Raw genomic sequence first — 23,633 nt, forward strand, 5'->3', positions numbered from 1 at the left:
TCTCCTTACAGATGCTGCCGGACCTGCTGAGATTTTCCAGCATTTTCTCTTTTGGTACCTTCTCAGTTAGTGTTGAGAATGTTACCAGCTGAGTCTCTTAACTCATGTAGTAATGTAAATATTTTGGTTTGGATGCAATTTGTATTTGATTTCTACAACTCTCCTGTGTGCAATTTTAAAAATGTATTCTCTCTCTCCCTTGCTCTATTTAAGTTGAGTAGTTAAATGATGTATTTATGTGGCATTAATTATAATATATAAACACAATTATAATCCATAAATATATCATTGAATACACAATTATAATATAATAAAGCCACACAATTCTCTAAGGTCTCTGCGCTCCTCCAATTCTGACCTTGTGTACATCCCCAGTTTTAATTGTTCCTCTGTTAATGGCCATGCCTTCAGCTGCCTGAGTCCTAAGCTCTGGAATTCCTTCCCTATACATCACTACCTCTTTCTCCTATTTTAAGTAGGTTCAATCGAGGATCTGCCCAAAGGCAGGTTACAGGATCACAGGATCTTTCCAGAATGGAAGGAGGCCATTTGGCCCATTGAGTCTGTACTGACTTGCTGAAAGAACATTCTACCTAGTCCCACTCCTTAAAAAAAAAACAGACTTTAAAACCTTTCACAACAATGTTTTCCATCAATGGTTGCATTATGAATCCAATCCAGGTTTTTCAGATTACTCTTTCAAACAAAATTTCCACTCCATTTTTAACACTTAACCCAGTCTCCAGGTTTTCAACTCCCCCTTCAACATTTCTTTGTCTTGACTGCTTTAACTCTCCATTCCCACACTCGATTAAAATAGCATCAAACTTTTAATTTACCTCCGAAGTCTGCATTTCCCCTTTAACATTGGTTACGGCAGCTGACCTCCGATGTATATTGTGGTGACATTTTGCTTCGTATCAACACTCTGAAATGTTTTCAACCACAATAAAAACAGAAAATGCTGGAAAATCTCAGCAAGTCTGACAGCATCTGTGGAGAGAGAATAGAGCCAACATTTGGAGTCTGGGTGAACCTTCATCAACTTGTTGAACACCAGGAGGTTGGGTGGCATGGTGGCACAGTGGTCAGCACTGCTGCCTCACAGCACCAGGGACCCAGGTTCGATTCCTGACTTGGGTCGCTGTCTGTGCGGAGTCTGCACGTTCTCCCCATGTCTGCGTGGGTTTCCTCCGGGTGCTCCGGTTTCCTCCCACAGTCTGAAAGACATGCTGGTTAGGGTGCTTTGGCCATGCTAAATTCTCCCTCAGTGTACCCAAACAGGCCAGAACGTGGCGAATAGGGGATTTTCACAGTAACTTCATTGATTTGATTTGATTTATTGTTGTCACATGTATTATACAGTGAAAAGTATTGTTTCTTGCGCGCTATACAGACAAAGCATACCGTTCATAGAGAAGGAAACGATTGCAGAATAAATTGTTACAGTCATAGCGAGGATGTAGAGAAAGATCAACTTAATGCAAGGTAAGTCCACTCAAAAGTCTGATGGCAGCAGGGAAGAAGCTGTTCTTGAGTCAGTTGGTACGTGACCTCAAACTTTTGTATCTTTTTCCCGACAGAAGAAGGGGGAAGAGAGAATGTCCGGGGTTTTTGGGGTCCTTAATTATGTTGGCTGCTTTTCCGAGGCAGCCAGCAACATACCAACCGACTCAAGAACAGCTTCTTTCCTGCTGCCATCAGACTTTAGAATGGAATCATCATAGAATCCCTACAGTGAAGAATGAGGCCATTCGGCCCATCAACTCTGCCCAACAACAATCCCACCCAGGCCCTATTCCCGTAACTCCATGTATTTATCCTGCTAAGTCCCCCTGACACTAAAGGGCAATTTAACATGACCAATCCACCTAACCTGCACACCTTTGGACTGAGAGACGAAACCTGAGCACCCGGAGGAAACATACACAGACACAGGGGAGAATGTGCAGAATCTGCACAATCACCCAAGGCCGGAATCAAACCCGGGTCCCTGGCACTGTGAAGCAGCAGGGCTAACCACTGTGCCACCGTAGATACCTTATATTAAGTTGATCTTTCTCTACACCCTAGCTATGATTGTAACATTACATTCTGCACCCTCTCCTTCCATCCTATGTACTTTATGGTCCACTCACCCATTGAAGGAGCAGCGCTCCGAAAGCTCGTGATTCCAAATAAACCTGTTGGAATTTAACCTGGTGTTGTGGGATTCCTTACTGTGCCCACCCCAGTCCAACGCCGGCATCTCCACATCATTCTCTACGCTATGCTTTGTCTGTATAGTGCGCAAGAAACAATACTTTTTACTGTATACTAATACATGTGACAATAATAAATCAAATCAAATCAAAGATATCATTGCACAATAACAACATACATGGGACAGAGCATTTAAATGCACAAAGTCTCTTGTATTTTGGAGATGTGTGCAGACAGGGATGCGCTGCCAGTTTGGGCTGTAGTGTTGGCAGGGACTTCTTGTCTGTGAGTCTTTGCAATGAATGAACATTAGGGAGGGTTTGCAAGCTACATCTTGGCTTTGATGTAATGCGCGCTCCCGGTTGACGTCAGCCCCCGCGGGCACGCGCCCCGATGTATCCATTTCTTGGGCAGAATCAGCTGTTGGCGCAGTGAGCGGCGCAACTGTCCGCCCGCCCGCCGCCCGGCTCAGCGCTGCCCGGCTCCGGCTCAGCGCCACCCGGCTCCCGCTGGCCATGTAAGCGGCTCAAGGTGACCCAGCTCCTCCCTGCCACTGTGCCCGGGGCTGATTGCGAGGATGAAGCCGGCGCTGCAGCTCCGCTCCCCGCTGCCTCTCCACCTCTTGCTGCTGCTGCTGCCACAGGGAAGCTGCAGCCCCCACACCTACGGTAAGGAACTGTGTCCCCGCTGCAGCCTGCTCCACACTGGCATCAGCAGCTATTGGGATAGACACTCAGCAGGGCTGGGTTACTGCCTGTGTTTACATAGGATGGGGGGAATTGGGGGTACAGCTGGGATTGGGGTATAGCCGGGATTGGGGTATAGCCGGGACTGGGGGGCATAGCCGGTATTGGGGTATAGCGGGATTGGGGGTATAGCGGGATTGGGGGGTATCGCCAGGATTGGGGGGTATAGCCGGGATTGGGGGTATAACTGGGATTGGGGGGTATAGCCAGGATTGGGGGTTATAGCCAGGATTGGGGTATAGCCGGGATTGGAGCCAGGATTGGGGGTATAGCTGGGATTGGGGTATAGCCGGTATTGGGGTATAGCGGGATTGGGGGTGTAGCTGGGATTGGGGCTATAGCCGGGATTGGGGGTATAGCCGGGATTGGGGGATATAGCCGGGATTGGGGTGTAGCCAGGATTGGAGCCAGGATTGGGAGTATATCTGGGATTGGGGTATAGCCGGTATTGGGGTATAGGGGGATTGGGGGTATAGCGGGATTGGGGGTGTAGCCGGGATTGGGGGTATAGCCGGGATTGGGGGGTATAACTGGGATTGGGGGGTATAACTGGGATTGGGGGATATAGCCGGGATTGGGGTAGAGCCGGGATTGGAGCCAGGATTGGGGGTATAGCTGGGATTGGGGTATAGCGGGATTGGGGGTGTAGCTGGGATTGGGGCTATAGCCGGGATTGGGAGTATAGCCGGGATTGGGGGATATAGCCAGGATTGGGGTGTAGCCAGGATTGGAGCCGGGATTGGGGTGTAGCCAGGATTGGAGCCAGGATTGGGAGTATATCCGGGATTGGGGGTGTAGCCGGGATTGGGGCTATAGCCGGTATTGGGGGTATAGCCGGTATTGGGGGTATAGACAGGATTGGGGGTATAGCCGGGATGGGGGTATAACCAGGCAGTGAGGAGGGCTAAGGTATTTTTTGTATTTAGGGTGGCACGGTGACACAGTGGGTTAGCACTGCTGTCTCACAGCGCCAGGGACCCGAGTTCGGTTCCCGGCTTGGGTCACTGTCTGTGTGGAGTTGCACGTTCTCCCCGTCTCTGCGTGGGTTTCCTCCGGGTGCTCCGGTTTCTTCCCACACTCCAAAGATGTGCGGGTCAGGTGGATTGGCCATGCGAAATTGCCCATTAGTGTCAGGGGGATTAGTGGGGTAAATATGTGGGGCTACAGGGATAGAGCCTGGGTGGGATCAGTGCAGATTCGATGGGTTGAATGGCCTCCTTCTGCACTGTAGTGATTCTGTGAATTGGGGGTTAGGCAGGATTGGAGGTAGAGCCAGGATTGGGGGTACAGCCAAACTGTGAGGAGATCATAGAGACTATTTGGCCCATTGGTTGCCTGCTGGCTCTCCCCAGCCAGTCTCATTGTCCTGCTGTGCCTGTACCCATTGTCAGTGCATTTCCCTCATGGACCCAATCCAGTTGCTGTTGACTGATGCTGCTTCCCCCACCAGCATGGACAGCGAGTTCCAGGCTATTACACTGTATCCAACACAAAACCTTCCTCACAACCAACACCGCCCACCCTCCTCCCCCTACTGTATGTCTTGTCCAAATCCTTAAAGCTTAGTTAATGTTTAGATTGCAATAGAATTGGATGGTCAGAGGGTGAATGGGCAGGCAAAGACAAAGGGGTGAATTAATGGTTGTATTTCAGTAGAATGGGAGGGTTGGGGTAACCAGTCAGAGGGAATAAAACACCAACAACTGGAACTGCTCACAGGACAGGCAGCATCTGTGGAGAGAGGAAGAGAGTTAATGGTTCAGGTCGATGATCTTTCATCGGATCTGGGAAATGTTAAAGATGTAGCAGGAATTCAGGGTAAATATATGGGGTTGCAGAGAATAGGGCTTGGGTGGGATCATTGTTGGTACAGACTCAATGGGCCAAATGGCCTCTTTCTGCATCTTAGATTTTCTGTGAATTGGGGGTTAGCTGGGACGGGATTAGGAACAGCTGCCTGTTCTGTGAGCATCTCCAGTAGTTGGTGTTTCATTCCCTCTGACTGGTTATCTCCAACGCTCCCATTCTATTTAAATAGAACCATTTACCCTCACATTAGTGAGGAAAGGGAGAAAAAACAGCAGATTATAATGGAATGGATGGCAGTGGGATTAAATGATGAAAGTGTAAGGCAAGAGGAGATAGAAATGGAACCATTAACTCTCCGCTGCCTAGCTAGAGAGAAAGGAGCGGCTAATGTTTGCATTTAAAGAGATTCTGAGGTGAGGGGATAATTGAGCAGACATAATGATGTTGTGTGCATTGCTGTACTCTCTTCATCCTTGGGGAGTGGCGCGGAGTGTTGGAAGGATTTTGCACCCATGTTTGAGTGCTGTGAATGCTTCACCTGGGGTCAGTCAGTTCTGGAGCAGGGCATGCCTTTGCAGTTTAGAGACCGGCGCAGTATTCAGTAAACAACTCCCGCTCCATGGGACAAGTTCATTTAAATAGAAGCTACAGTAAGAAGCCTCACAACACCAGGTTAAAGTCCAACAGGTTTATTTGGTAGCACAAGCCACGAGCTTTCGGGGCGCCGCTCCTTCACGAGCTTTCGGAGCGCCGCTCCTTCACGAGCTTTCGGAGCGCCGCTCCTTCACTAGCTTTCGGAGCGCTGCTCCTTCACTAGCTTTCGGAGCGCTGCTCCTTCACTAGCTTTCGGAGCGCCGCTCCTTCACGAGCTTTCGGAGCGCCGCTCCTTCACTAGCTTTCGGGGCGCCGCTCCTTCACTAGCTTTCGGGGCGCCGCTCCTTCACTAGCTTTCGGGGCGCCGCTCCTTCACTAGCTTTCGGGGCGCCGCTCCTTCACGAGCTTTCGGGGCGCCGCTCCTTCACTAGCTTTCGGAGCGCTGCTCCTTCACTAGCTTTCAGGGCGCCGCTCCTTCACTAGCTTTCGGGGCGCCACTCCTTCACGAGCTTTCGGAGCGCCGCTCCTTCACTAGCTTTCGGAGCGCCGCTCCTTCACTAGCTTTCGGGGCGCCGCTCCTTCACGAGCTTTCGGAGCGCTGCTCCTTCACTAGCTTTCGGAGCGCCGCTCCTTCACTAGCTTTCGGGGCGCCGCTCCTTCACTAGCTTTCGGGGCGCCGCTCCTTCACTAGCTTTCGGAGCGCCGCTCCTTCACTAGCTTTCGGAGCGCCGCTCCTTCACGAGCTTTCGGGGCGCCGCTCCTTCACGAGCTTTCGGGGCGCTGCTCCTTCACTAGCTTTCGGAGCGCCGCTCCTTCACGAGCTTTCGGAGCGCCGCTCCTTCACTAGCTTTCGGGGCGCCGCTCCTTCACTAGCTTTCGGGGCGCCGCTCCTTCACTAGCTTTCGGGGCGCCGCTCCTTCACTAGCTTTCGGAGTGCCGCTCCTTCACTAGCTTTCGGAGCGCCGCTCCTTCACCAGCTTTCGGGGTGCCGCACGAGCTTTCGGGGCGCCGCTCCTTCATGAGCTTTCGGAGTGCTGCTCCTTCACTAGCTTTCGGAGTGCCGCACGAGCTTTCGGGGCGCCGCTCCTTCACCAGCTTTCGGAGCGCTGCTCCTTCACCAGCTTTCGGAGCGCCGCTCCTTCACTAGCTTTCGGGGTGCCGCTCCTTCACGAGCTTTCGGGGCGCTGCTCCTTCACTAGCTTTCGGAGTGCTTCGAAAGCTAGTGGCTTGTGCTACCAAATAAACCTGTTGGACTTTAACCTGGTGTTGTGAGACTTCTTACTGTGTTTACCCCAGTCCAGCGCCGGCATCTCCACATCAGAGGGAAGTTAGCCAGGCAGAAAGAGGAGGGTGAGTTAGTGTTTGTATTAAAATAGAATTTAATATTAAACCAAGTAGAAATTCGATTACAACAAAGAAGTGAATTGTCTGCAGATGCTGGAATCTGAAACAAAAGCAGATAATCTCAGCGGGTCTGACAGCATCTGTGGCGAGAGAATAGAGCCAATGTTTTGAGTCTGGATGACTCTTTGTTAAATTCAATTTCGCCACTTCAAGATGTATCAGTGATCTGGTCCTCACTAAATCCATTCGGAAAAGTGGCACCGTAATAACTCCACGGAGGTGAAAGTCCCGTCACCAAGTTACTTTATTTACACCATACATCTGTACACAGCCAGCTCTCCAGTTGCTCCCTGCTGAGTGCAGGCTGGGAGTCTGACACACCTGCTTTAAATAGGGAGCATGAGGCGCCCTGATTTAACCATCAATTAGGACTCATCAGGTAGTTATTTTTGTGCCTTTAAATTGTGTGTAGGTAAAGATCTTAGAATCCTACAGTGCAGAAGGAGGCCATTCAACTCATCAAGTCTGCACCAATCACAATCCCACCCAGCTCCTATCCCCATAATCCCATGCATTTACCCTAGCTAGTCCCCCTGACACTAAGGGGCAATTTTAGCACGGCCAATCCACCTAACCTGCGCATCTTTGGACTGTGGGAGGGAACCGGAGCACCCGGAGGAAACCCACGCAGACACAGGGAGAATGTGTAAACTCCACAAAGACAGTGAGCTAAGCCGGGAATCGAACCCGGGACCCTGGCGCTGTGAGGCAGCAGTGCTAACCACTGTGCCACCCACTCATCAGTAGTTCATACTCTAGCAAGCCAACCTCATTAGCTTGGCTGAAGTCATCACAGGCACCTCTGGGTTTAGAGGATGGTGGTTTAAGTGACTGTGCTGGTGAATGTAGCAAGAGTGGGGGGGAGGTGGGGGGTGGGGGGGGTGGGGGGTGGGGGGGAGGAGCCTCACTTTGACATTTGTGTGATGGAGGGTTTTTTGGAAAATAGACTTTTCAGGATGTTGGTGTGAGTGGGGGTCGGGGGGATGGGGGGGTGGGGGGATGGGGGGGTCGGGGGGATGGGGGGGTGGGGGGATGGGGGGGTCGGGGGGATGGGGGGGTGGGGGGATGGGGGGGTGGGGGGATGGCGGGGGTCGGGGGGATGGGGGGGGTCGGGGGGATGGGGGGATGGGGGGGGTCGGGGGGATGGGGGGATGTGGGGGTCGGGGGGATGGGGGGTGGGGGGATGTGGGGGTCGGGGGGATGGGGGGCGGGGGGGATGGGGGGTGGGGGGATGGGGGGGATGGGGGGATGTGGGGGTCGGGGGGATGGGGGGATCGGGGGGATGGGGGGGTCGGGGGGATGGGGGGGTCGGGGGGATAGGGGGGGTCGGGGGGATGGGGGGATGTGGGGGTCGGGGGGGTGGGGGGATGGGGGGGTGGGGGGATGGCGGGGGGGTGTGGGGGGGAGAACACGTGGCAGGAATGACTGATCGGGAAGCAGGATTTGTCTGCCTGTGTGAGGAGAAAGGAGGGTGTTGAGAAGGGCAGAATAATTGTGACCTATTTCTGTGTGAGTCTCATTGCCCTGTGCAAATAACTGAGCTCCAACCCGCTGTCAGTTACAATCTCCCTCCTTTCCAATATCAGGCACCGTATTTTTGTAAAGAAAGCATGTTTACTCCTCAGTGACGGCCTGACCTTGAGAACCGTGTCTCGTCTGGTCTGGGGAAATGACTTGACGGTAATACAGAACGTGGTAATGGATCTGAGAAACATTCTGTTGCTTTGTAAAAGGATGTGTCATGTGAAGAAAATAAAATGGTTCTTAAAAGACTCACACAGCGGAGAGAGAAAATATCTCGTCATAGATTGAGCGGAATGTGATGACGGTGTTTCTGGGTGATTATGTCAGTGATGGTCACACAACCCTTCATGAATGTAGAAGCTGCTTTTATATGGGCATCTGCACCGGCTGTATCTTGGTAACGTCTTGCCTTCTGCCTGAGCCCTGAGCCCGTTGCCTCGGGCGACACGCCCAGTGCATTACTGAGGGAGTGCTGCACGGTCGCATGGTGGTGCCTCTCAGATGAGATGTTAAACCGAGGCCCCTCCCTTTGCCTTGTGCAGTGGGAGATGATGTCCTGGCCAAAGTTTATCCCTCGACCAACAACTGGTCATAGAAACATAGCAGCAGCAGGAGGCCATTCGGCCCTTCGAGCCTGCTCCGCCATTCATCACCATCATGGCTGATCGTCCAACTCAATAGCCTCATCCTGCTTTCTCCCCATCACCTTTGATCCCATTCTGGGATCCATACTGGGCGGCACGGTAGCACTGCTGCTTCACAGCTCCAGGGACCTGGGTTCGATTCCCGGCTTGGGTCACTGTGTGGAGTTTGCACATTCTCCTCGTGTCTGCGTGGGTTTCCTCCGGGTGCTCCGGTTTCCTCCCACAGTCTAAAGATGTGCGGGTTAGGTTGATTGGCCATGCTAAAATTGCCCCTTAGTGTCCTGGGATGCGTAGATTAGAGGGATTAGTGGGTAAAATATGTATGGATATGGGGGTAGGGCCTGGGTGGGATTGTGGTCGGTGCAGACTCGATGGGCCGAATGGCCTCTTTCTGTACTGTAGGGTTTCTATGATTTCTATGATTCGTCACAAGTGCTGTATCCAGCCACCTCTTGAATACATCCAATGTTTTGGCATCAACTACTTCCTGTGGTGATGAATTCCACAGGCTCACCACTGTTTGGCTGAAGAAATGTCTCCTCATCTCCGTCCTAAATGGTCTACCCCAGAATCCTCAGACTGTGCCCCCTGGTTCTGGACTCCCGCCACCATCGGGAACATCCTCCCTGCCTCTACCCTGTCTAGTCCTGCTAGAATTCTATAAGTCTCTATGAGATCCCCCCCTCATTTGTCTGAACTCTAGCGAAAACAATACTAACCGAGTCAATCTCCCCTCGTACATCAGTCCCGCCATCCCCGGAATCAGCCTGCTCATTCAAACATCCCTGTTTGTGAGATCTTTGTCCTCTGCTCCCTCACATTGCCCCCTGGAAATTGCTGTGATCACTCCCCTGGGAAAATAAAGTTTGTGTCTGGTGAGGATGGGATAGGGCACAGGGGTTTCTGCCGATCCAGGGGCACCCAGCCTGCACCAACCCCCCACCCCACCCTGTGCCGCCCCTCCCCTCTTTGAGGCCACTGACTAAATTCCCGAGGGAAGACTGGCTGGATGGATTTGGGTAGAGGTCCAGTACTCAGTTACCTCTCTCCCCACCCTGGTTGTGAACCTAGGGAAAGAGGGCCTGTGCTGACAGTCAGTTACTCTTTGAAATTCACTGTTGTAATGTAGGAAAAAAGGCATCCAATGTGCGCACAGCAAGATCCCACAAATAGCAATGTGATCATGGCCAGTTAACCTATTATTGCTTTTAGAAAAACAGGTTAACTGGCCATTTTAACTTTGACAAAGGGTCACCTGGACTCGAAACGTCAGCTCTTTTCCCTCCTTGCAGATGCTGCCAGACCGGCTGAGATTTTCCTCTTTTGGTTTGGTTTTATAGATGTTGATTGAGGGATAAATGTTGGCCCCAGGGTTGGGGGTAGGGGCTGGTGTGGGTGGGGGCGGGGGGGGGGGGGGGGGGTGTGCAGGGGGAGTGCGGTAGGGAGGGGAGGGGAGAGGAGAACTCGCCTGACAAAGTTCACTCACGGGATGTGGGTGATGCTAACTACCCTCGTTGCTGGGCTGGGGAGGGGGGGGGCGGGGCTGGGGAGGAGGGGGTGCAGGGGGGCTGGGGAGGGGGCGGGGGGCGCGGGGGGGGTGTCTTTTACGTTAAACTGTGGCCCAAACAGTCCAGGTAAACATCTCGCCCAAGGTGCAACACCTCTGACTGTGCAGCATTCCCTCAGCGAGTGTGTCAGCCTCGATTGGGTGTACATCGGCCTGGGGATCAGCTTGAGAACACCAGGGCCGGGATTCTCCCAAACAAATTCCAAGTGCCAAATTCGTGTGAAAATGGGAGTCACTCCGGCTGGTTTTTTTTCCGTGGGATTTTCAGAATGAATCTCCCACGCTCTGAGCACTGCAGGGTGCCTCAGGGAGATTCACGCTGAAAATCTGTGGGTGGAGCCTATTTCCGCTGGAGAGGCCGGCAGCATAGCGCTGAGTGCGCCACTGCGCGTGCGCCGACCTGTCATTGCCAGCTCCCTCCCTCTGCCACTAATCCCAAGTGCAGTGTGGGAGGGGGGCCTCCCACCCACCGATCACCCCCCCCCATAGACTCCGTCCCAAAAGGCCCTACCCCCTTGGCACCGCCCGATGCCCACTACATGGATTTCCTCCGGGTGCTCCAGTTTCCTTCCACAGCCTGAAAGACGCGCTGGTTAGGGTGCATTGGCCACGCTAAATGCTCCCTCAGTGTTACCCGAACAGGCGCCGGAGTGTGACAACGAGGGGATTTTCACAGTAACTTCATTGCAGCGTTAATGTAAGCCTACTTGTGACGCTAATAAAATAAACTTTAAAAAAAGACCCTGCCCCTCTCTCTCTCTCTCACGGCCTGGCACTATCCTCCACTCTGGGCCTCATGCCCTCCTTATTCACTGTCCTTTCTCTTTGCTTCTCAATTTAACAAACAGTCTCCACCCTTGCTTTTTCTTTAATCCCTGGTGCTTGCTGTGTCTTTATCTCCAGAGGTTGCTTGGTTACAATGGCCGTTGCCAGGTAAATGCAGCTTGATGTGGAGATGGGAGAATAGGTGGTGTGTGAGCTGTGTTAGTGTGTATTCCATCCTGTGCAACTCCAACCTGACACACTTTATATTCATCTTATTTTACATAAAATAGCAACAATGTGCATTCATATAGCACCTTCAGTGTAGTAAAGCATCCCAAGGGCGGCACAGTGGCGCAGTGTCAGCACTGCTGCCTCACAGCGCCAGGGACCCAGGTTCAATTTACAGCTCGGGTCACTGTGTGGAGTCTGCACGTTCTCCCCGTGTCTGCATGGGTTTCCTCCGGGTGCTCCAGTTTCCTCCCACAGTCCGAAAGACGGGCTGATTAGGTGGGTTGGCCGTGCTAAATTGCCCCTTAGTGTCAGGATCAGGGATTAGCAGGGTAAATCTGTGGGGTTACGGGTAGAGGGCTGGGTGGGATTGTTGTCAGTGTAGGTTCAATGGGCCGAATGGCCTCCTTCTGCACTGTAGGGATTCTGTGATCTGCAAAGTTGCTCCACAGAAGTGTAATCGGGTCAAAGAAATTATCTTTAAGGAGCGTGAGAAAGGCAGAGAGGCTAAAGAGGGTATTTCTCTCTGCAACATGGCACATGACAGTGTGGTAAAAATCGGGGACACTGCAGGCTGGAGTTGGGGAAACCCCAAGATCTCCGAGATTCTGGAGGAGGTTACGGTGATTGGGGGGGGGGGAAGTAAGGTCATGCACAGATTTGAAGAGAAGAATTTTAAATTTGGGGCTCTGTTAGTCCAGAAACCAAAGTAGGTCAAACATACTGATCTCTAAGTAGCAGGAAATCCAAATAGGAAACTGCAGAGATTCCTGAGCCTGAATGGATGAGTAACACACTGCTCCAAGAGTCAGAACGTCACTGTATCAATCTCCACAGAATTCAGGCTGAAACCCCATTGCCTTCCTGGAGTGCTGCACTGTGGGAGGGCCTGAGATTGTTAACCATAGAATCCCAACAGTGCAGAAAGAGGCCATTCAGCCCATCAAGTCCACACCGACAACAACCCCACCCAGCCCCCATTCCATAACCCCATATATTTACCCTGCTAATCTCCCTATTAAGGGGCAATTTAGCACGGCCAATTCACCTAACCCGCACATCTTTGGGCTGTGGGAGGAAACCGGAGCACCCGGAGGAAACCCACGCAGACACGGGGAGAATCTGCACAGACAGTGACCCAAGCTGGGAATCAAATCTGGGTCCCCGGGGCTGTGAGGCAGCAGTGCTAACCACTGTGCCACCGTGCTGCCCATTAAGTTAAATCATTTATCTGAATGATGGGAGCTGAATGATTGGACGGGACAAAACTTTGGGACGATTGGATTTAGTGGATCAACTTCACCCACAACCAAGCGTGGTTTAGAGATTTCTACATTCCATACGATAAGAATTTCCACCAAGTTACAGTTGGGACTTTGATTCAGAGCTGCATTATTTAACACTGGGGGGAAATACTCAATTAAATCTTACAACCGAAGGATGTGCTGGTGTTTTAAGTGTTAGCATTCAATAAAACACCTCATTGACACAGACCTGGCTCAATATCCATCCTCATCTATTTTTTGTTTGCCCTCTGGCCTCAGTGTCCATCTGTCCCATCCTCTGATCTATTCTGGGGTCTTTCGCCCTTCAGTTCCCTTTAAGGAGATGGTGATGTAGTGGTAATGTCACTGGACTAGCAATCCAGAGGCCTAGGCTAATGCCCCGGGGGACATGGGTTCAAATCCCACTATGGCAGCTGGTACAATTTAAATGTAATTAATAAATCTGGAATATATTCACTATACAGTAAATGGCAGAACCCTGAAGAGTATTGATAGGCAGAGGGATCTGGGTGTACAGGTACACAGGTCACTGAAAGTGGCAGCGCAGGTGGGGAAGGTAGTCAAGAAGGCATACGGCATGCTTGCCTTCATTGGTCAGGGCATTGAGTATAAAAATTGGCAAGTCATGTTGCAGCTTTATAGTTAGGCTGCACTTGGAAGATAGTGTTCAATTCTGGTCGCCACACTACCAGAAAGATGTGGGGGCTTTGGAGAGGGTACAGAAAAGATTTACCAGGATGTTGCCTGGTATGGAGGGCATCAGCTATGAGCAGAGGTTGGAGAAACTTGGTTTGTTCTCAGTGGAATGACAGAGTTTGAGGGGCGACCTGATAGAAGTCTACAAGATTATGAGAGGCATGGACAGAGTGGATAGTCAGAAGCTTTTTCCCAGGGTGGAAGAGTCAATTACTCGGGGGCACAGGTTTAAGGTGCGAGGGGCAAGGTTTAAAGGAGATGTACAAGGCAAGTTTTTTTACATAGTGGGTGGTGGGTGCCTGGAACTCGCTGCCGGGGGAGGTAGTGGAAGCAGATATGACAGTGAGTTTTAAGGGCGTCTTGACAAATACATGAATAGGATGGGAATAGAGGGATATGGTCCCCGGAAGGGTAGGGGGTTTTAGTTAAGTCGGGCAGCATGGTCGGTGCAGGCTTGGAGGGCCGAAGGGCCTGTTCCTGTGCTGTAATTTTCTTTGATCTTTATAAAACTAGCCTCAAAAAACCCATCTGGTTCACTAATGTCCTTTAGGGACGGAAATCGCCGTCCTTACCCGGTCTGGCCTACATGAGACTCCAGAGCCACAGCAATGTGGTTGACTCTTAACTGCCCTCTGAAATGGCCGAGCGAGACACTCAGTTCAGGGGCAACTAGGGATGGGCAATAAATGCTGACCCAGCCCAGCGACACCCACATCCCGTGGAAGAGTAAAAGGGAATAAAATCCATATTAAAATCCATTAATATTCAATCCGTCTTGAATATTATCAACAACTGATGACGTTGTGGAAGGATTTAAGAAAGAGGAAGTGAATTTTATGTAAATAAATTGGAACAATCTGCTGGAGTCGAATGTTGCTCCAAGGTTTGAACATTGGCCTCAATCTTTAGTGTCATTGCTTTCCTGAAACCAATATTCGAGGGACTGGGTCTTCGACTCCACATGTGTGTTTTTTGGGAATCTGACCTATCCCAATCGCGACAGTGAAACTGATTGGAATGTTTCGCATTAATAATTTGGAGACAAGTTGCAAAGTTTTAATGATCCGTAGACATGAATTTTGTCTTTCTTCCTGCAGTAACAAAGCCATTCTTTCCTTCCCCAAAAACAGGTCATTTAATTTTATACCATCTCGCTTCAGGCAAAAAATCCAAATTAAAAATGTCTCGTGTGGGGTTGGCGGGGGAAATGGCAGCAAAACACAGCTTCACGCAGCTGGCTGGAGCAGAGTTTAGGACAGGAGGAGGCCATTCGAACCCTCGGGTCTGTTCCACCCTTTCAGCCAGATAGTTGAAGTTTTATTCATCAGTCACAGGTCAGCTTTTCATTAACACTGCAATGAAGTTACTGTCAAAATCCCTTCGTCGCCACACTCTGGCACCTGTTCGGGTAACACTGAGGGAGAATTTTAGCACGGCCAATGTGCCCTAACCAGCACGTCTTTCAGACTGTGGAAGGAAACCGGAGCACCCGGAGGAAACCCAGTCAGACACGGGGAGAACGTGCAGACTCCGCACAGACGGTGACCCAAACCGGGAATCGAACCGGGTCCCTGGCACTGCGAGGCAGATCATAGCTGTATCTTAACTCCAACCAATTGCCCCCCCCCCCCCCGCCCCCCGGGAGAGTTCCGGATTTCCACTCTCACATCACTGCTAAACCCCTGGTTCTAATTTTAAGCTTTGCCCCAGAAGGAAAAGCCAGTTCAGGCGAGCATTCTTATTTCCCCGTTTTACTGTGCTGTTTCCTTCTCTACCTTGTTATCTACCCACCAGCAAAGGAAGCGATTCTTATCCAACTTCCCTGTCAATCATCTTAAATAACTCAATGAAATCAACCCTCAGACTTCCACATTTAACGATTACAAGCCTAGGGCCATGACACTCATCATTTAACCCTTTCAGCCCACATATTGGGGTGAGAAAGACGTGGATTGGAACCAATGTTTCACTACAATCACCTCACACACGATGTATTCACCCTGACACTGCAGTCAGCACTGCCGGGTAGGCAAATACAGTCACCGTCATGTACACAGGAAGATTCCACAACTTGATTGGCACCTCATCTACCATCTTCAACACTCACTCCTTCCACCACATTGGCAGCTGTGTGTATCATCTACAAGATGCACTGCAGCGATTCACCAAGGCTCCTTTAACAGCACCTTCCAGATCCACATCCTCGACCATCCGCAAGGACAAGGGCAGCAGATACATGGGAAAACCACCACCTGGAGGTTCCCCTCCAAGCCACTCACCATCCTGGCTTGGAAATGTATTGGCCGTTCCTCCACTGTCGCTGGGTCAAAATCCTGGAACTCCCTCCCTAACAGCACTGTGGGTGTACCTACACCACATGGACTGCAGCGGCTCAGGAAGGCAGCTCACCACCACCTTCTCAAGGGGCAATTAAGGATGGGTAATAAATGCTGGCCTAGCCAGCGATGCCCACATCCCATGAAAGGATAACTAAACACCATTTATCTGCGTGCTATTGCAGGGAATGTCGAGACACCAGGAAAACTTTTATATCACACCTTTCATGACCTTGTGATACCCCAAGTTGCTTTATGTCTAAAGAAATACTTTCCATTGTAATGTAGGAAAATTAGCAGCCGATTTGTGCACAGCAAGCTCCCACAAACAGCAATGTGATCGATGACATGTTCTTACATAGATGGTTAAAACCAAACATAAGATAGAGGAGCAATAGTGTGGTGTGACCTAACCCGATGGAAGATATTCCAGCATGAAGATAGAACTTTGTCTTCGCAGCGACTGTGTAGTGGTCACTCCTACAAATATTGTCTTGGATAGACACATCTGCAATGGGTAGGTTGGTGAAGACAAGGTCAAGTAAACATAGAAACTAGAAGCAGGAGGAGGCCATTCGGCCCTTTGAGCTGCTCCGCCATTCATTATGAAGTGGCTGATCATCAAATTCAATAGCCTGATCCTGCCTTACCCCCCATATCCCTCGATCCCTTTACCCCCAAGATCGAAATCTAATTCCTTCTTAAAATCACACAACATTTTGGCCTCAACTACTGAATTCCACACATTTACCACTCTCTGGGTGAAGAAATTTCACTTCACCTCAGTCCGATAAGGTTTACTCCATATCCTCATGGGGCGGCACGGTGGCACAGTGGTTAGCACTGCTGCCTCACAGTGCCAGGGACCCGGGGCGGCACGGTGGCACAGTGGTTAGCACTGCTGCCTCACAGTGCCAGGGACCCGGGGCGGCACGGTGGCACAGTGGTTAGCACTGCTGCCTCACAGTGCCAGGGACCCGGGGCGGCACGGTGGCACAGTGGTTAGCACTGCTGCCTCACAGTGCCAGGGACCCGGGGCGGCACGGTGGCACAGTGGTTAGCACTGCTGCCTCACAGCACCAAAGACCCGGGTTCGATTACCGTCTTGGGTCACCGTCTGTGTGGAGTCTGCACATTCTCCCCATGTCTGTGTGGGTTTCCTCCCATAGTCTGAAAGACGTGCTGGTTAAGCGCATTGGCCATGCTAAATTCTCCCTCAGTGTACCCGAACAGGCGCCGGAGTGTGGCGACTAGAGGATTTTCCCTCTAACCTCATTGAAGTGTTAATGTAAGCCTACTTGTGACTAATAAATAAACTTTAAACTTTAAAATCTATGACCTCTAGTTATGGGCTCCCCCACCATTGGGAACATTCTTTCTGAATCCACCCTGTCTAACCCTGTTAGAATTTTATATGTTCCTAGGAGTTCCCCCCTCACTCTTCTAAACTTCAGTGAACATAATCCTAACTGACTTCGTCTCTCCTCATATGACAGACCTGCCACCCCAGGAATCAGCCTGGTAAACCTTCGCTGCAGTCCCTCTATAGCAAGGACAATAGGTTTTTCCCTCTTGTTGGTTCCCTCAGTCCCTCACTACCTGCCCGAGGCCCAGGTCTGGCAGCTATCTGCTTCAGGGGTCACCAGCTCAGTCTCTATTGAGACCCTCCTGGTGATGGGTACCAGGACCCAGGTTGCAGATGGCGTTCCATTCGGAGGTGGGCAGTGACTCTCGCTTTGCTGGGAGGTCGGATGGATCTGGCAAGGGGTCAAAGGGTAGAGTGCAGAAGGGAAATGCACAAGTCGTCTGCAATCTCGCCCAAGCAGCTTTCTACCTGAGTGATATATTTCACATCAGTGTCCTATTTGAAGGCTTCTTGGGTCAGTGTGAGCTGCTAATGAGAGCGAGAGAGAGAGGGGCACTTAGAAATGTAAATCTGCAATCTTCTGACGAATTAAATTGAAGCCAATTACTAACAAAATGGCTGCTGTCCAGTGCCATGAGTCATAGACTCATAGAGGTTTACAGCATGGAAATAGGCCCTTCGGCCCAACTTGTCAATGCTGCCCCTTTTTTTAAAGCCCTAAGCTAGTCCCAATTGCCCGCATTTGACCCATATCCCTCTATACCCATCGTACCCATGTAACTATCTAAATGCTTTTTAAAAGACAAAATTGTACCCGCCTCTACTACTACCTCTGGCAGCTTGTTCCAGACACTCACCACCCTCTGCGTGAAAAAATTGCCCCTCTGGACACTTTTGGATCACTCCCCTCTCATCTTAAACCTATGCCCTCCAGTTTTAGACTCCCCTACCTTTGGGAAAAGATATTGACTATCTAGCTGATCTGTGCCTCTCATTATTTTATAGACCTCTATAAGATCACCCCTCAGCCTCCTACGCTCCAGAGAAAAAAGTCCCAGTCTATCCAGCCTCTCTTTATAACTCAAACCATCAAGTCCCGGTAGCATCCTAGTAAATCTTTTCTGCACTCTTTCTAGTTTAATAATATCCTTTCTACAATAGGGTGACCAGAACTGTACACAGTATTCCAAGTGTGGCCTTACCAATGTCTTGTACAACTTCAACAAGACGTCCCAACTCCTGTATTCAATGTTCTTACCGATGAAACCAAGCATGCTGAATGCCTTCTTCACCACTCTGTCCACCTGTGATTCCACTTTCAATGCGCTATGAACATGTACCCCTCGATCTCTTTGTTCTGTAACTCTCCCCAACGCCCTACCATTAACTGAGTAAGTCCTGCCCTGGTTCAATCTATCAAAATGCATCACCTCGCATTTATCTAAATTAAACTCCATCTGCCATTCGTCAGCCCACTGGCCCAATTGATCAAGATCCTGCTGCAATTGGAGATAACCTTCTTCACTGTCCACTATGCCACCAATCTTGGTGTCACCTGGTGGCTGATAATTTTGTGTTATGCTACGACAGAGCTGGATAGAAGCTAACGAGAATTGAGAAATAAAGGGCGAGAACAGACCATTCAGCCCTTTGAATGCTGTCCCCTCTGTGTTGACACACTGTGTGTGGCACGGTGGCACAGTGGTTAGCACTGCTGCCTCACAGCACCAGGGAGCAGGGTTCAATTCCAGCCTTGGGTCACTGTCTGTGTGGAGTTTACACGTTCTCCCCCGTGTCTGCGTGGGTTTCCTCCGGGTGCTCCGGTTTCCTCCCATAGTCCGAAAAATGTGCGGTTTGGATGGATTGGCCATGCTAAATTGCCCCTTAGTGTCAGGGAGATTAGCAGGGTAAATGAATCCTCCACTACCATCCTCTGAGAGAAACACATTCTCCTCATCTCTATCCTATAAGGGTGACCCCTAATTTTAAACAGTGCCCCCTAGTTCTGGACTCACCCACGAGGAAACATCCTTTCCATGCCCACCTTGGCAAGACTGTTTTCTGGTCATTAGCGTGTTTGCTTTCTGTGCGAGTTTGGTGCCATTGGCTGTTACACTGTGACAGTGACTAAACTTCACAAGTACTTGATTGGCTGTCAAATTCTTCTGAGACAGATTGAGGTTGGGAAAGGCGCTATATAAATGCAAGTTTCTTAGTGTGAGACAGAATAAAGAGCAACACAGCACAGGAACAGGCCCTTCGGCCCACCAAGCCTGCGCCGACACGTGGTTTCTATCCCTCTGTTGAAGTTGAAGCAATTTTTTTTAAATGTTGAAATAAAGAACCATCGTGGTTTGATGAGTGGTCGGTAATAAATGGGAATGGATTGAAATCAGTCAGCGGGAGAGTGAAGGCAGAGGGCAGGGGAATGGTTTTGGTTTGACTCAACACGGAATGGCTGAGCAAGGAAGGAGTATGCAACAGCTTTTCAAAGAGAAGTGGACAAGGATTGGGGGGAGAGAGAGAATGTGCAAGAGATGGGGAAAAGGGCAGAGTGTGGTTAACTGGAAAACTCTCGGAGAGCTTGCGCAGGGTAGAAGGGCTGATGGCCTCACACTGTGAGGCATTTTGGAGCAATGTCTTTATCCAGCGAATGCTGAGAATGTGGAAGACACGATGACGGGGGGTACGTGAGGCTAACAGTGGCCATACACTGAAGGGGAAGCCTGATGATTGATTTGATTTATTATTGTCACATGTATTAGCATACTGTGAAAAATATTGTTTCCTGCGCGCTATACAGACAAAGCATACCGTTCATAGAGAAGGAAAGGAGAGAGTGCAGAATGTAGTGTTACAGTCATAGCCAGGGTGTAGAGAAAGATCAACTTAATGCGAGGTAGGTCCATTCAAACGTCTGACAGCAGCAGGGAAGAAGCTGTTCTTGAGTCGGTCGGTGCGTGACCTCAGACTTTTGTGTCTTTTTCTCGACGGAAGAAGGTGGAAGAGAGAATGTCCGGGGTCCTTCATTATGCTGGCTGCTTTGCCGAGGCAGCGGGAAGTGTAGGCAGAGTCAATGGATGGGAGGCTGGTTTGTGTGATGGATTGGGCTACATTCACGGCCTTTTGTAGATCCTTGCGGTCTTGGGAAGAGCAGGAGCCATACCAAGCTGTGAATCAACCAGAAAGAATGCTTTCGATGGTGCATCTGTAGAAGTTGGTGAGAGTTGTAGCTGACATGCCAAATTTCCTGAGTCTTCTGAGAAAGTAGAGGCATTGGTGGGGCTTTCTTAACTATAGTGTCGGCATGGGGGGACCAGGACAGGTTGTTGGTGATCTGGACACCTAAAAACTTGAAGCTCCTGACCCTTTCTACTTTGTCCCCGTTGATGTAGACAGGGGCATGTTCTCCTTTACGCTTCCTGAAGTCGATGACAATCTCCTTCGTTTTGTTGACATTGAGGGAGAGATTATTGTTGCCGCACCAGTTCACCAGATTCTCTATCTCATTCCTGTACTCTGTCTCGTCATTGTTTGAGATCCGAGCCACTACGCTGGTGTCATCAACAAACTTGAAAATCGAATTGGAGGGGAATTTGGCCGCACAGTCACAGGTGTATAAGGAATATAGTAGGGGGCTGAGAACACAGCCTTGTGGGACACCGGTGTTGAGGATGATTGTGGAGGAGGTGTTGTTGCCGATCCTTACTGTTTGTTTTCTGTGGGTTAGGAAGTTCAGGATCCAGTCGCAGAGGGGTCTATGTACTCTATGAATGGTATGCTTTGTCTGTATAGCGCGCAAGAAACAATATTTTTCACTGTTTGTTAATACGTGTGTATTTCACAGTAACTTCATTGCAGTGTTAATGTAAGCCTACTTGTGACACTAATAAATGAACGTAAAACTTATGTGACAATAATAAATCAAATCAGATTGAATGAGGAGACTGTGTTGACAGTACAGGTGGAGATGGGGAGGGCGGAGGCTGGCGTGGAGCATGGGTCAGTTAAGCTGTTTGTGTGAAATGAGATTCAGGGTAATTAATGCGATGCGAACATTTAGAATTCAGTCTGTGGGCTGAGAATTCATTAGGAGCTGATGAGTCGGGCAAGCTGATAGGCAATTATTAAAATATCAGCTCAAATATAACCAGGACAGGTTTGATTCTCATTGCTCGAGATTTCACTGGGCTGCCTTCACCCAGTTAACCACTGCAGAGTTTGTCATTTTAATTCCAGCTGTTTAGAATGCTCTGCCTGACCAAAGGCGACGTCACGGCAACAAATCTTTTTACAAAAATTTTGCGCCAATTCTCACTTTGGAAATTTAAAATGAAATAATATCGTAACGAGCGGGACGAGGAACTGAGCTTCTGGGTCGGGGGAGATGAGTCACAGACTGCGGCCCAGGCCTCTGGAGGACTGCAGACAGATTGGCTCTCTCTCTCGCTCTCTCTCTCGCACTCTCTCTCTCTCTCTCGCTCTTGCTCTCTCTCTCGCACTCTCTCTCTTGCACTCTCTCTCGCGCTCTCACTCTCTCGCTCTCTCGCGCTCTCGCTCTCTCGCACTCTCGCTCTCTCGCTCTCATTCTCGCTCTCTCGCTCTCATTCTCGCTCTCTCTCGCTCTCTCGCTCTCTCTCTCGCTCTCATTCTCGCTCTCTCTCGCTCTCTCGCGCTCTCGCTCTCTCGCACTCTCGCTCTCTCGCTCTCATTCTCGCTCTCGCTCTCTCGCTCTCTCTCTCGCTCTCATTCTCGCTCTCATTCTCGCTCTCTCTCGCTCTCTCGCTCTCTCGCTCTCTCGCTCTCTCGCTCTCACTCTCTCGCTGTCTCGCTCTTGCTCTCTCTCTCACTCTCACTCTCTCTCGCTCTCTCTCTCGCGCCCTCTCTCTCGCTCTCTCTCGGTCTCTCGCTCTCTCTCTCTTGCGCTCTCTCTCTCGCGCTCTCTCTCTCGCGCTCTCTCTCTCACGCTCTCTCTCTCACGCTCTCTCTCTTGCGCTCTCGCTCTCTCGCGCTCGCTCTCTCGCGCTCGCTCTCTCGCGCTCGCTCTCTCGCTCTCTCGCTCTCGCTCTCGCGCTCTCGCGCTCTCGCTCTCGCGCTCTCGCTCTCTCACACTCTCACACTCTCACACTCTCGCTCTCTCGCTCTCTCGCTCTCGCTCTCTCGCTCTCGCTCTCTCGCTCTCTCGCTCTCTCGCTCTCGCTCTCTTGCTCTCGCTCTCTCGCTCTCTCGCTCTCTCGCTCTCGCGCTCTCTCGCTCTCGCTCTCTCGCACTCTCTTTCTCGCTCTCACGCTCTCGCTCTCTCGCACTCACACTCTCTCGCGCTCACACTCTCGCTCTCTCGCTCTCTCGCTCTCTCGCTCTCGCTCTCTCGCTCTCTCGCTCTCGCTCTCGCTCTCTTGCTCTCGCTCTCTCGCTCTCTCGCTCTCGCGCTCTCTCGCTCTCTCGCTCTCGCTCTCTCGCACTCTCTTTCTCGCTCTCACGCTCTCGCTCTCTCGCACTCACACTCTCTCGCGCTCACACTCTCTCTCTCTCTCTCGCGCTCTCGTGCTCTCTCGCTCTCTCGCTCTCTCGCTCTCTCGCTCTCTCACTCTCTCGCTCTCTCCTTCTCTCGCTCTCTCGCACTCACACTCTCTCGCTCTCTGGCGCTCTCGCTCTCGCTCCCTCTCTCACGCTCTCGCTCCCTCTCTCGCGCTCTCGCTCCCTCTCTCGCGCTCTCGCTCCCTCTCTCGCGCTCTCGCTCCCTCTCTCGCGCTCTCGCTCCCCTCTCGCGCTCTCGCTCCCTCTCTCGCGCTCTCGCTCCCTCTCTCGCTCCCTCTCTCGCGCTCTCGCTCCCTCTCTCGCGCTCTCGCTCCCTCTCTCGCGCTCTCGCTCCCTCTCTCGCGCTCTCGCTCTCTCTCTCGTGCTCTCGCTCTCTCTCGCTCCCTTGCTCTCTCCCTCTCTCCCTCTCTCGCTCTCCAGCGCTCTCGCTCTCCAGCGCTCTCGTTCGCTCGCTCTCTCTCTCTCTCTTGCTCTATCGCTCTCGCTCTCTCGATCTCTCCCTCTCTCCCTCTCTCCCTCTCTCCCTCTCTCGCTCTCTTGCTCTCTCGCTCTCTAGTGCTCTCGCTCTCTCGCTCTCTCGCTCTCTCGCCCTCTCGCTCTCTCGCCCTCTCGCCCTCTCGCTCTCTCGCCCTCTCGCTCTCTCTCGCCCTCTCTCGCCCTCTCTCGCCCTCTCTCGCCCTCTCTCGCTCTCTCGCGCTCTCTCTCTCGCGCTCTCTCTCTCGCGCTCTCTCTCTCGCGCTCTCTCTCTCGCGCTCTTGCTCTCGCGCTCGCGCTCTCTCGCTCTCGCGCTCTCTCGCTCTCTCGCTCTCGCGCTCTCTCGCTCTCGCGCTCTCTCGCTCTCGCGCTCTCTCGCTCTCGCTCGCTCTCGCTCGCTCTCGCTCTCGCTCGCTCTCGCTCTCTCGATCTCACTTTCTCGCTCTCACTCTCA

General features: G+C 51.3%; 1 protein-coding gene across 1 annotated transcript in view; it reads left to right on the forward strand.

The window, feature by feature from the left end:
* The first annotated feature begins 2,624 nt into the window (after positions 1-2,624).
* The window catches only part of LOC144504113 (receptor-type tyrosine-protein phosphatase-like N), a 270,541-nt gene continuing 249,532 nt past the window's right edge, over positions 2,625-23,633 (forward strand). The window contains exon 1 of the mRNA XM_078229290.1: positions 2,625-2,870. Within this exon, the coding sequence (XP_078085416.1) occupies positions 2,780-2,870 (91 nt within the window). The 5' untranslated portion in view covers positions 2,625-2,779. The remainder of the gene's footprint in view (positions 2,871-23,633) is intronic.

This window comes from Mustelus asterias, chromosome 14, assembly GCF_964213995.1.
Source record: "Mustelus asterias chromosome 14, sMusAst1.hap1.1, whole genome shotgun sequence".
In the NCBI taxonomy this organism is placed as follows: domain Eukaryota; kingdom Metazoa; phylum Chordata; class Chondrichthyes; order Carcharhiniformes; family Triakidae; genus Mustelus; species Mustelus asterias.